We start from the raw sequence: 14,645 nt of genomic DNA on the forward strand, positions 1-14,645 counted from the left end.
CTATCAAAATTTCGTTTACATTGCTATGAGAATCAGAAACTGTGACTAAAAACATATTCTAATTGAACCTGGTTAACTACACAAAATGTTACATTCTAGCCCTCATTAGTTTGTGCAATGCTATCTTGTGTAGTGAGTTTAAAATTTTTGTCTTTTATAAGTCAACACTTAAATGGGCAATTGAGCTCATTACCTGCAACTTGCCATTGTAAAGCTCCAGGGAAAGGTAGTCTTTATTTCCGGCAGCTAGGAGGAGAAGTCCACTCCGTCTGCTCGTCTTAAACTGGAGCGACAGATGAAAACTCAATAGATCCTGCACCGCATCTATCCGACAGTAACTGTCCCCGAAGAATGAATCTGCAAACAGAAAAAAGAGACAAAGCATGACGCACGTGGCACTTCTGACTTTCATATAATTCTGTTAAGGAGTCTGTCAAACAATGAGCTGCTAATACATTAGGAAATTGAAAATACACACAACGGATGTAACTGTTGGACAGACTGACGTGCTGATTTTGTCTTACACAGCTGCTGCAAACAAAAGGAAAATTGGAAGGGTTGTACAAACTGCTTGGAGGATTCTCTCTCTAAGCTATCAGTCAGAGCCCCATGAGAGCGTTTGGCCGCCATCACTGCTGCAGGATTTCCCAGGCTTTGGTTGTGAGATTTCAGACTCTATGCTAATTCAGCCACCTGCCTAGCACAGAACCCCTCTCTTCTCCCTCCACCAATACAGCACACTCAGGAAGTGGATTATTTCCCATCGCTTCCACTCTCAGACTAAACCGGGCAACAGAGCTCTGTCTTACAGACAAGGGTTTCTAGGGCCTGTGCCAAGCCATATAGACAAGACGGACATTTCACAACAGCATTCAAACTGAGCAGGCATGAAGACACTGCAGCATGACTCTGGAAAGCCCCAAAGTGTTCTTTCAACATAGCCCAAAGGGTTAGGCCACAGATGCTTCTAAGAAGCAGATATTATCAGGCTCTTTCATCAAACAAAATAAAAAGCCTCACAGCCTCAAACTTTTCTCTTTTTTCAAACCTTCAAAGACTTAATCACACCAACTAATCAGTGAAATGACCAGTATAACTGTAATATGGGAAAACATCCACTGATAACATATGCAGAAACATTTAATATTTCGCAAGGTGTTGAGGCTGCATCTACTAAACTGACTCTCACAAACCTATTTTCAGATGCAGTGTGAATTGGGCTTTATTTTGAGCTAATCTGCAGCATTATTTAGTCATCTACTTATTTGCATTGTTTCACCTTCAGCCTAAATATACTAACACAAAACACCTAAAAATACTAATAGAAAAAGCAACAAGAGCATATTTTTTTGGCCTTTCTTTCTTTTCTTATTTTTTTCATCTGCTGAACTCCACAATCTGTGAGCAATGTATTGTGCAGTGGAAAAATAAAAAATGACTCAAGAGCACAGCCCTTAAATAGTGCACATAAATAACGTTAAAGGCAGCATAATATGAAGGGAAGCTGGCATTTATCAGCTCGCTCAGACTATTGTGATCAAAGTGAACGCATGCACTTTTTCTTTCTCTGTTTCTCTTTCTCCAATGAACAAAAGCTATAAGATAAAATGTTTAAAGCATTACCCAGTCACTGCAAGCATTTAGCTTGGTTCCTACAGTCAGTCACACAGTTAGTGCCCATGGCTTAGCAAAGAACGTTGGATCCCTCTGAAGAATATTCATGCAGATCACGCGCAGTGTTCACTTTGAAGATCATGCCAGCACACCAGGGCTTTTCCATGGTCTTTTTTAGGCTTTGAAACGCTTATACTAGGTTTCCTACATGCCTAACCTTGTACTAAAGGCCCCTTTTGCAACACATGTGGTAAAACTCTATATGTTTCCATTCATACCTCACTCCATATGCTTGTCTTTTTCATTGGAATCCCCTTAGATTTGGATTTCTCATTTTTTTGGGGAATATCTGTGTAACATGTTGTTCAGCAATTACCAGTATAAAGTACCAGCCTGGTTTGGACACACCAACTTCCAGATGTCTTTTCCTTATAAATCAGAATAACAGTGAAGGCATTATCCTACATTTTGAAGTAGCACAGTTGGAATTATATAAGGACTGAAAGCTGAAATGATCAATCAGCATGTCTATATCCACCATCGACACCTCCTACGACAAACACTGCATCCACAAGGCCACCACCATTGTGGACAACCCCTCCCACCCCTGTCATGGACTATTCACCCTCCTGCCATCTGGCAGAAGGAACTGGAGCATTCACTCCACCACCTCCAGACTCTGCAACAGCTTCTTCCCTGAGGCAGTCAGATTACTGCATGCACTAAAGCCTCCCAACATCCACCTGGACTAATCTAGACCTTTTCCAACATCTGCAATAGACTGATCACACACAATTTTACCGTCACTGCACAATGGCACTTAAAATGTTTTCATTATTGCTATGGGACCTCAGTCTTTCTGTATCGTGTAGAGTTAACACTGTTTGCACAGCAAATGTGTCAGACCTTTGGTAATAAGTAGTCAGTCAAAGCACCTTAAAATTTGACAAATGTTAAACACACAGCAGCTCTATACTTGGCTAAATAAAATGTCCAATAATGCCATTAAGAGTTTATAGGAGAGTGATTTTTTTACCCATTTACCAAAGTGAAGATATAGTGGTTTAAGTGGTGTGGAAGACTGATTAAACCTGTAAATAGTGACTTGTCACTTATCTCCAAAGGAGGTGACTAAGTTATTCAACTAGCACTATGCAGTGTAACAGAGCCAGCGTTCTGACCATGCTAATGTGCAGTACAAAAATAGGTATGTTCTTCACCATGTAAACAGGTGAGAGAGTGCATGAGTGTTTAAACAGGCATAAAGTTTGCCAATATGATTTTGGACATGAAACAGTAGTTGACTACTTTGTGTTTGATATTTTATTGGTCATGTTGGTTACAAAGGGTATATTTATATTTGATCAGTTTGTAATGGTAGTCAAACGGACACATCTCATTGAATACTCTGGTGTATGTGTTTGTGTGTGTGTGTGTGATTGAGTAAAAGAAAGAAAGAAAAGAGCCATAGATTAGTAGGTTAACTAAGAGAATCATAGTCAGCTTCATTATTCTCATGGCGCTACTTGTGGAGGGCCCACAGCTGAGGGAACAGAGGATAAAATATGAGAGTGGCAGAAGCCAAATAATTCCGCCTGCTGTTTCTAAGCTTCCTACAGCGCCAGCAGCAGCCAGAGTGAACTGAGCATGCCCCGAAAGTGGGGGACACAATGGTTACTCTCAGCACAGCCAATGTGTGTCAAGCTGGAGCACATTAAACCTCTGAGATGATTGTGAAATAGGACACATATGTTCAAGGACCTTAGACCTTTTCTAGAGTTCACCATGTACCATACATTCCACCTCCACGGCTACATTTTTTGTATGCTATTGGTGGGGTAAGGAGATATGGAGAAAATAAGACGTCGTGATACGTGATGACACTTTCACAATACACAGTTTAATTGTTTTTGTTTATGGTTTGCAAGCAAAATGAACGAGCAAAACATTCACATTTAAAACTTGCTTTGAAAACTGAATACAGTGATGGTTTTTATTCAGCAGTTGTCAAAGTGAAGTTTCTGAAGTTACGCCAAGTAGATTTTGGACAGCAAAATGGTAGAAATGTGTAAAAAAAACATTTTATAATGTCAGTTGTGCTTTAGATCCTTAAGCGGATGAATCTCAACACTTAAAAAAAAGAGCTTGGTCAAAACTTGGTAAAGGCCATGTGTTCTGAAAGTGAATTATGTACTATTGTTATCATATGTTCATCAGTGTAATTTTTATTTTGCATTTCAGACCTAAATACCAAGCCGGACCTTCTTTCCGAGTGCCATTATTTCAGGCTTCACAGGGTGATGTATAGTAGTGCATGCATATTTTGTATTTGCATCATGCATATTTTAGCATGTATTTTTCCCTCTACAATCGACAATGCCATGTCTTTCAATTTCAACAAAAAAAAAACTTCTATACTGCAGCTTTAAGAAGTAACAGGTGTTAAAAAAAGCTAGTAGCAATAAAGAATAAAGTAAGGTAATGCACAGTGGGCTGACACACATTCAACTACTTGTTACTGTGCATTTTGTGCAGTTGCTGTATGTTGATTGTGTTTACAGAATCTCTGTATAATTGATCTATTCATGTTCTGCCCACAAATATGTTCTATAAAAGTAGTTGTTGCAAAGTTGAGCAAGTTTTACAGTAAGCTGGAAAAAATCTCATTCTCCTGGAAAGAGTAGTGCACAGCTTTCATATTTTGGTCAAAAGTAGTTTTGAATTTAAGTGCATGTTACTCTTTTAAAAAGGTATTTATTTGGTAAGTGTGGGCTGTCATGTAATTATGGTGATGTTAACATGGCATTTCCAAACTGCCTAGTTTGGGTTAGCTACAGCAACACATTCTGGCTTGGTAGCATAGCCTAGTATTTTCAACTGGAAATTCACTGTTACGGGATCTAAATTCTTTAGGTTAAATTATTTTTTGACAACATCATGTAAAGGTTATTTAACCTCAAAGCAGCTGCAATAAAAGAACACTTGTAGACAGAGCACATGGGTCAATTGGTCTCTTTAAGACACATGGGGTTAATTTACCAGGATTATGATATCATCCTATGGTCACATATTGCCCTTGCAGTGAGGTGATGCAAACAGCATTCACAGCTTTTTTAAAGGTCTGGATTGTTGTGTTATGAAAAATTACATAGAGGTAAACAGTATAAGGTTGACAAATCATAACAGAGTCACAAACATTGGCTGTATTGTTTGCCTGGTGGTGGTAGTCAGCCCAGGTTTGGTAAAAGCATGAAGAGGTCTTTAAGCCAGGCTATTTAGCGAGCTTGTGTATATACTGAAGAAAAAAAGGCTTTGGTGTCTAACACAAATAAGAGGACAGAATTTGTGTTTTAAAAAAGCCTGATTTGTTTCTTTTTTTAAATATACAGAGGATTACCCACTCCCACTCATCTTTGTTGTCTTGTGTTTATCCATGTCTTCCCCCAGACACAATATTAGGATCTGCAGTGGGAAATTCTGACTTCAGTGCATGACAATATGTGTCTTTCTCACAGATCAGATGGCAGTCCAATGAATGCTATGAACGTTATTATCTTGCTCACCACATCCAGGGCAACACTGACTAATTGTGTGCAAGTCTTTTTGCTCCAGCAAGGCCAGATGGCGATGATCTGATGACTGGGCCTGCCTGTATTTATGCCATTCATGGGGAAACTGAGTGCACTTCTGTCTTCTCTATGAATGAATCTTCCCCATTTTACGGCCCAGCCCAAACCCGCTCTGCTGCTAACAGTAACCGAACACATATACAGAAGGGGGAACAACCACAGCTTCAGGAAGCAGCCTACCATTTGGAGCTTTTTCTGTTCTCATGATCTGAGAATGAGTCAGAACCCATGAAGAGTGGGGATTGTTTCTGAAACTTGGGTTTTTGAGCCAGACTGAAGCAGTCAACTAACATCTTGAGAAGAGTCCAGACTAAACCCAATAGTGGAGAGTTCTTGAATGCGTTGAAAAGCATTAAAGCTGAATGAGGATCTGTAATAATGTTCCACTGTTTTCTGTTTACATTTTGGAATGTATTGGCAACATTGTTATATGTTTTGTTTTCATGTGGGTACATTATAATGCAGGTCAGGTAAATAAAGCTGCAGTGACTGAAGTGTCCAAAAGACATTTTGATTTGCATATCATCACCGTTAGAAGAAAATGGTGTATCGTCATTTTTGTCAATTCTTCTTTTATATAATTGGTTTACGGCTGGCCCTGCGATGGACTGGCGACCTGTCCAGCGTGTATCCTGCCTTCAGCCCAATGACTGTTCCAGCACTCCTCACGACCCAGAAGAATAAGAGGTTTAGAATGAAATCTTCTTGCATTAAGTTACATTGAAAGGCAAGAATGATTTTTTCCCCTCTCTTGTAAAATTACCATTTTAGATATACTAGGTTTTGTTCTGAGAACATTAATAAGAACATCTGGCCTGTGTCATCAAATACAACAAATCCAACAATTTCAAATCTAATTAAACTAATCTCTCTGCAATGCTCCCAAAAAAGTCTGGTGACACTGTCATCATTTGCTGATGTACAAGATATTGCGTGTAAGTGCCTCAAGTATCCCTCCAGTGGAAATGTGATGATTTGCGTTTCTGCTGAGACATCACAAAATGTATTGGATTATGATATTTTGGTTGAAGAAACTTGGGAAAACATGTTTCTGTCAGAGTCCTCCATAGCAACAGCTGACCACTGACCACTGAGTTTTCTGAGCAAACCGCTCTCTTGTGTAACTGCAGATGCAAAATTATGGACCCATGTCTATAAATAGTGGTTATATTGGTGATTTGTTCCCCTGGTTGTTTAGTGATGCCATGGCAAAGAGAGAGACTGAGGGTAGTACAGAAAGAGATGCTTATAATTATATGACATAAGACACTACCACTTAGCTGGAGCCACTCTATGTACGGACATGACAACATTTACTGTAAGTTCCTAGAACAAGATTAGAAGTATACCTACAGTCTCAGCTATGAAAATTATTTGAGGAAAGTCCCTTTACCATGTAGAACATACAGCAATAGTGAAAAACATCACTGTAAGTCAGTATGTATTGATCTGCAAAGGATTAGGAGTAACTAGTAACTGTTTGGGAACTAATATGAAAATAGTATATAATGTGGATTTAAGAGTGAGGAATTGAAGTGTGGGCCCACAAACGGTTCCTTGAGAGATTTAGGGGTAAACTCTTAAAAGTAAAGATGTTGCTTTTTTAAGTTGTGCTGTTGAATTGTAATTGTGTAATTAAATTTAAATTACTTAGTTATTTATATAATAAACAGCTTTTTTCAGTAAAATAAGACTGCACACACAACACTACTACATTACACCAAATTTAATGATGAAGTATCGCTTCAACTTTTGGACACAAATGGGGAACCAGCTGAAAGTTTAGAATTCTTACTCCTCATAAAATTGACTTGTTTCGAAGTCAACATTAAATTGGTCTGTTAATGTCAGTCAGTCCTATCAGAAATGAAATAGTAACATATTACTTTAATGAACTCTGACATGAAACAGATTTAGACAGTTGCATTCTGATGGGGGTGGAGCTTAATCCAAGGCTGTTCTCACTCGTAAACCATTAACAGACACAGGTAATGAGGACCCTTTTATTAAGAGCAATTAAAAAGTTTTAACAGTGGATAGAGACTGAGCCAAGTTATATGTTGAAGTTATTTAAGGCAGCTGGTTGCTTTAGTGTGCAGTTTCTGCATGAAGAGGACATAGTAAAGCTAAGCATAACTCTGCTCTGGTGTTTTATAGAGCCCTAAGCTCTCTTTTGCTCCCCTCTACGGGGCTCACTTTACTGCCGACCTGGAGCCTCGGCCAGCATCAAATCAAACTGAAAACCAGCTCAGCATCCCTTAACACTGCTATTCTCCAAGATCCTCAGAGGGGCCCAAGCACTGGCAGACGCAGAGCAGAGGAATAAAATGTAAAAATGAGTCTCACTGAAAACCCCATAGCATGCCAGCACTCTGCAGTTGAGGACGGGTGTATACACACACACACACACACACACACACATATACATATACACAAATCTAGGGCAAATCTAGGGAAAATATTCCACAGTCCCAAAAGACCTCTACCTTTGAGAAGAAAATACTCACTAAATACTCATTACGTCTCTCAAAATGTAATGGGATTGCTTTCTTACTACTTGCTGTAAAAAGTCTCATGACTCATCATGTTACTTCTATGCTACACAAATCTGTACTTACTATAACTTTCAAGATATTGTTTAGAAATAAATAACCATCACAGTAAACATTAAAAGTTCACTAATCCCTTCACCTCCCTTACTTTGGATCAGTAAAGATGCTTGAAAAACGATAACAAAAAAATCTTTAAGAATAAATGTAAAACTCACATCATGTTTCTGGCCTGTTTAATTGAGGTTGAGGCTCTTCATCATGGGGATATTTATCCATCACTATTTATAACAATATACATGTATGCAAAGGTTTGAACACCCCTGGTCAAATGGCATGTTTTGTTGATTTGAGTGAAAAGAAGTTGACACATCCTCTACAGAGGACACACACAAATGGCATTTTCTGTACATTTTTGCGCACAATTTCTATTATTTGCAAAGTTTAACACATTCGAAGAAAACTAAAACACAAATTATAAAATATGCTATAACATTTGCACACTGATGAGAGATTGTATACGTCTTTTTCAATATGTTAAGCTCAGCAAACAAACAGTTATTGTGCATTAAAATGTGAAAAATTGTGTCCCTTATTTTCACTTAAAAATCAACAAAGCATCTCAAACTTCACATCGGAGAGTATGTTTCAAATGCATTGTGCATAATTAACATTGGTCTCTAAGAAACATATAATTAATGGGTAACATTCTTATTAAGTCAGTAACTGCAATGTGATTACAATAACTGTAATGTGCTGCACCACTTTGTTACAGGAAAAAAGGATTACATTACTGTCATGTGTTACTTTGTACCATGTTAGCCCCCAACACTGTTTACTCTACACTTACATGCTGAGTGTTTGCTCACTTTGGCAAAACTTTAGGCATCAGGCCTGCTGTATATTATACAAATCTGTGTTTGTGTTATGGGATTTCACATAATTGTAGCTCTCAAATCATTTGAATTTCTCATTATGCTGTTTACAGTGTGTGTACATGTATGCACACACATATGAACACACAGTAAAGCAACGCAAATTGCCTGAATGTTGGACTGATGAGAGAAACATGGATGCGCATTTCAACAGGACCATAATGATCTCTCCATTCTAGAAAGAACTCTCTGTTGTCTGGCTTTGGCTATTATGTAGATGCTGGGTAATTATCCCAAAATGAAAAAGAAAACACCTTTATTCTGTAAATGCACCAAATACTTGGGCTTCATCTTCCACTTAGCGCAGGAATGTATTTGTGCGAGTCTGACGGGGCGCCTCTGCATGGCTGTTTCATCATTAGATTAAACCCCAAGACTCTGGTGTAGAACAGGAAGTGTGTGCGTGGGGGGTTGGAGTGAGAGGAGAGGGTTGCAGGAGGCCTCTATCTGGAGAGAAAATCACCTAAAACCTCTCCAGCTCAGCTTCTTCAACCTATTTTCCTTTCCCCCTGCTCTCCACGTGAAACAGCCCAAACCTCACAGGCCTTAATCGAATGCTCAGATGTCATATAGTTGCGCACATTCGCGCATTTCACATTCACCACTTGGCAGGCCACTGGGTTCCGTGTTTGCAGTAGCTCATATGCAGAGAATGGAGTATGGGGTTGTGGGGGTGGGGGGTATGGGGTTGTGGGGGTGGGGGGGCATGGGGATTGGTGGAAAGTTCTACAGAAGCGAAAGTTGCAATCCTACACTGTTATAGCAGGAATGACCAAGGAGACTTCTAAGACTCTTTGCATAAGCCTCTGTAACTTATTGGTTGTTTACAGCATACTTTTCAAATTTTAATATGACACCCATATTTGTCTGATTCAAATACCAGTTGTTCAGAAATCTGTCAACTCATCACAAAATGAGTAAGCTTGTGTCGAATACAAAGAGTCACTCTCTTTAAATAATGTCATGTAGTCGTTCAGGACTTTGCTATATTTTATAATTCCTTATAAAATTCCTAATATATTCCTTGGAAACCAGCATACACACAGTCACATGCAAAAGTTTGAGCACTACTGGTCAAATGACATGTATTGTTGATTTTCCAAGTGTGAATAATTGAACATGTCCTATAAAGAGAATACACTTGAACATTTTCTGTATGTTTTATTGCTCAAAGTCTTTTATAAATGTGGAAAAAATGAAACACAAAATATAAAATAACATAACTTTTGCACAAACAAAATTTTCTTTTATTGTTTTCCTCCAGTGTGTCATATCCAGTAGCAGTATTTTTGCATTAAAATGTGCAAAAGTGTCAGTTAGACAGTATCAGCTGTTTTTTTTTAATTAAACTTAACATGAGAGCTAATCAAATTATGTTCCAGAGACTTTTTTAACTTAAAATTATATTTTGCAAACACATCAGATATGAGATGGGCTTGTACACACGTGATATCACTCCTTTAGCTTCTGATTGGCAAAACTGGGATTGTTACAACTTAGCCTATGTTACAATCCTCCCTTTTTGCAAGCACTCCCATTTTGCATGCTACACTTTCCTCTCTGTTTATGCTAAACTCTTTCCCTTCTATAAACTTCAGGGCCAGTGAGCCTGAAGAATCAGTTCAGGTTTATTACAACACTCCAAGACTCTATGTCGATGTTATTAGTCGTAAGAGTGGGCTGTATGACTCACCTATCAGCATTGTAAGAAAAACAGCTAGTTGAAGGTTGAAGGGTGGTATTATGGAGAGAGCAGGCAGCCCTGCTTTTTATATGAATCCGACACAAAGGGCCACTCTGTGCGCCACTCAGAACTGCAGAAACATTCAGCTTCCCACATCCTCAAGGTGTGGCCGCTGACATCACCTTCATCGTTAAGAAGCAGACCAGAGTAACAAGTGCTTATTTATCCTGAATTGATCTGAGGCTAATAGGGCAGCCATATCACACTCCAGCACAGTATCACTGTGAGAATCACTGGGTGTAAAGAGGCTGATGGCAGACGTGTGAGCTGTGAGTGAGCTCTGTGAGTGCTGTGAGTGTTCGAGCTTTGCACAAAAGGCAGAAAAAAGAGGGCTTACCTTCATTGTCAGACCCAACAAACTAGTCCTGACAGGGTAGAGTGCTTTTTAGGAAGTCTACATGTTTAAAGGAATGGTTTAGCCAAAAAAAAAAAAAATCAAAGTTAACACAGTTTTCCACTTACCCCAGATGTAGTGGATCAGCCAAGATGTGCTTGCTTGTTTAGTTTAGTGCTGGAGCTACGAGACTAACATTGCTAACCAACACTAGAAGTCAAAAAATACATCCTCAAAACTTCTTTCACACCACATCCAGCCCTTCATTGGAGTCCTGCAGACTGGCTGATGTGGTTTTGGGCACAGCATGACTTGCTGTCAAATATTACAATGAACTAAACTTAACTGCTAACTGTACACAGTGGCCATTTAGCAGTGAAGTTGTGCCAAATTCCAACACCCCTTTGCATGAATGCATGTCATACAGGAAACTTGAATTTTCAAACTGAAGTCATATGTTTTAAAATAGAAACAACAAAAACCTCAAATGTACTCTAGCATCTGTATAACTGAGTGATGTGCCTGTGGAGGTCAGATTCTGAGAGGGGTCGCAATTCAGAACAACACCTCTTGTCTAAAATGACTGTCTGCTGCGTTCAGCTACGCAGTGAAGTTTTGCTCACAGTCATACCTCACAGTGAGTCATACTGGGTCCTAAACCACATCGACATGTCTGTGTGACTTAAAAGAAGACCTGGATGCAGTTTAGGTGGACTAAGAGATGTTTGAGAGAAGTATGTATTTATATATGAAGATGTATTTATGGATTGATTATGATTATTGAGTCATAGTGCTAGCAACACTGCATCGTAGCCCAAGAACTAAAAAAGTCCTTGTAGCCCCAGCACTAAAAAAAGTTGGAAAGCAAGCATGTGTATGCTCCATGTGTGTGTGTATATCTGTATATGTATATATACATATATATTTGTATATATACATTGAGCATATGTAGGACTTGTCTTTCTGACAAGGCATTAAAACAAATGTGTCTGTGTCTGTGAGTTGAGCAGGGAACCAATCCATGTTTATTTTACACTGCTCCCCTGCTTAGATTCTGACCCCAGTAACCTCTGACCCCTGCGACATACCCCTGCAAATTTGTTCTTTTTTAACGACACTGACAGCATCCTGGAGCCGAGAGGACGGCCAAGGCAGGAAATGCTGAATCCTGGATTATTCATTCAAGGTGAGGAATTCTAGAATAGATTCAAACTCAAAGTTCAAGAGCTCTGGAGATTCTTATTGCTTGCAGATGTCCTCTTCTTTTGTGTGCTAGGTTTCTTCTCCACCTCTGAAGAATGGCAGCTGTGTTGAACACAGCAAATGCAGCTTGTCGGTGCACAGCTGCATTACATAATCATTCTGTAAACATCCATGGCTGAGCTTTATGCTGGACAATAGCAAGCTTGTGTTGAGCCATTAGTTCCAGCGATGATTATCAGCCATTGTGTTTTCAGTAGAGTGTGAAAGACTTCAGCGAGTTACAGATTGCGCTCATAAACCAGCTAGTGGAAGTCTGAGGAGATTTAGGCTCTGGCTTGCTGCTGTATGCTCAAACTACCTTCTTTGAGTGCTGGCAGTGGGCTGGTGGCCCCATTTCAGACAGTGTTAAAGTGTGCAGTCGTGTGTTCTTTGTAACTTTAGCTTTAGCAGGAGCCACTGTAGCTTTTGAGCACCATAAGCTTCTGTGTGCTTGATCAGAGAGGGACATTAGTCTCTAATTCTTTGCAGCTGAAAGTACAGAACGCCAGACTGACCCTGTCTAGCTCCTGCAGCCCCCTTTTTCCTTTAACTTTCCATTTTTCGGGGTCTCATAAATGCTTTTCCAGTAGCTCCCCCAGCTTTCCCAGAAGCCCTCAATCAGCGTCCTGCTCCCTCAGAGGCAACTCCACCCTCAGCAGCAGATGCTTGTGCCACTGTTTCCACCAATCTACCGTTTTCAACCACACCCAGTTCTCTCTCTCACTCTGGCTGCCTCTCATTAGGGAAACATTAGGACTCCACCACTGCCTGGCTCTCTCTCTCTCATTCTCTCTTTAAGAACATACTGCTGAAAATAAACGCCCAGCTCAGGAAAGCTGTGGAATTGCTTAAACCCCAGACTGATTGAGCCATTCATTTAAAGAGGCAGCATTGTGGTACTCTGTAGGGGTAAGAGAGAGGGGGTGGCAGTATCAGTTACAGCAGAATATGTATATCTGCAGTTAAGCGCAACCTTGTCCCATGGGAGATTAATTAAGTAGACAAGCTATTCTACTTCTTCCTTCCCATTCATAATATTTAGGACTAGCTGATTAGGCTTTTTCTTTTTTCTTTCCTGTGCTAAGTTTCAGGTGGAGACGAGAAGCGACCATTGAAATAAGCGATCTGTGAAAACATTGCTTATTTGCCCCTAAAATGCACACACTGGCATGCCTTATCAGGCTGTGACATGAGGTGAAATGGAACACTCTGCTAGAGCGTGGCTACATTTTCAGTCTCTGTAGTTTTGGTACCGCTCTGGATCAAACCCACACTCCACTGGCACATTCAGGTTAATGGTTTAAACATGCGCTCGGCTGGGGATCCCCCAGAAATATCCTCCATCCTCCTAACAGCCACTCATTTCCAGCTCTCTTCATTTCTATTTCACTTCTCCTTCTCTTTCTTTCCCAACATTCTTATTCCATTCATTCCAGATTACAGATGGGAGCACAAAGACAAAACCCTAGAACTGGCTCCCTCTTTAACATCGTTAAGGTATTTGAACTTCAGCATTTTTCAGTCAGCGTTTCCCACAGCTGGGCAGGGGTAAATGTATGCAAGACTCAGGCTTTATCCCATCTTTGATCTGTCTCCCATCTTTCTTATCTCTCGGTCACTTGTCTTTTCTGTACTTCCCTGTCTGTCAAAATTGGGAATTACCATCCATGCATTTTATTTTTATTTTTTGCTGAAAATCAGTATTCTTAACTGACTGACTCCCACGCACTGTAGGCAGTGCCGGTCTGGGATACTGAGTATATTAGCCACACTGAATGTTCCCTGTGGCTGTGGTTCTGGAAAAAGACTTCAAAACTGAACATAATAATAAAAGAGGGATCTGCTTAGCTAGCATATGTCTAGTTGCATGAATGGGTCACATCCAAGAATATTGGTTTTCTCTTTTCTTAGCTTGCTTGCATTGGGGAAAACATTAAGAGTCAGCTATGGTTAGCATGCTTAGCAAGAAGCTTGCAGGCTAGCAGGCCAAGAAGTGGCTATCTGTTGTTTGGCTAAGGTAGCCTCGCCTAGTCTTAGTTCATATCAGATGTAATGTTTACATTATATCGTCTCAGCTTTCCATCAACAAAGAATTTTCAGCCCCCCCAGATTCCAGTTTGCAAGAGTGATACTAAAACAGGGCTAATTGTATTTATAAAAAAGTAGGCATAACATATAAAATCCACAAGTGTGATGGTACAGGTACACAGAATTACTGTCCCTATTACATGTGGATTACTTTTCAGACAGGGTCTAGAAAGCTTTTTTTTGGGAGCAATATACTTACTAAGCTGATTTACACAAAAGATTATGTTTGCTTCAGGGGATTTTGGAGACAAAATGTGCTGTACCACAGAATGATAAAGTAGTTTAAGGCTTGAGTCAGCTGTTTGGAAATGACTAACTTTTCCACAAATTGCATGTAAGCACCAGAGAAGAACTGTAATAATCTCCAAGCACAGATAGTCTTAAACAGTATTTAACATTGTGACTCACTCTAGTCACTTTGGTGTCCAGTGGGCAGATTGAGTGAAAGACCCATTTCTGGTGTTCTGCTGATCATGTAGGCTTTGGCTTGTCTTAGACGTTCAGACTAGT

General features: G+C 39.8%; 1 protein-coding gene across 1 annotated transcript in view; it reads right to left on the reverse strand.

Moving 5' to 3' along the window:
- The window catches only part of cspg4 (chondroitin sulfate proteoglycan 4), a 66,916-nt gene that overhangs the window by 23,421 nt on the left and 28,850 nt on the right, over positions 1–14,645 (reverse strand). The window contains exon 2 of the mRNA XM_017714971.2: positions 194–357. Within this exon, the coding sequence (XP_017570460.2) occupies positions 194–357 (164 nt within the window). The remainder of the gene's footprint in view (positions 1–193; positions 358–14,645) is intronic.

The sequence above is a fragment of the Pygocentrus nattereri genome, chromosome 11 (assembly GCF_015220715.1).
Source record: "Pygocentrus nattereri isolate fPygNat1 chromosome 11, fPygNat1.pri, whole genome shotgun sequence".
Classification (NCBI taxonomy): Eukaryota; Metazoa; Chordata; class Actinopteri; order Characiformes; family Serrasalmidae; genus Pygocentrus; species Pygocentrus nattereri.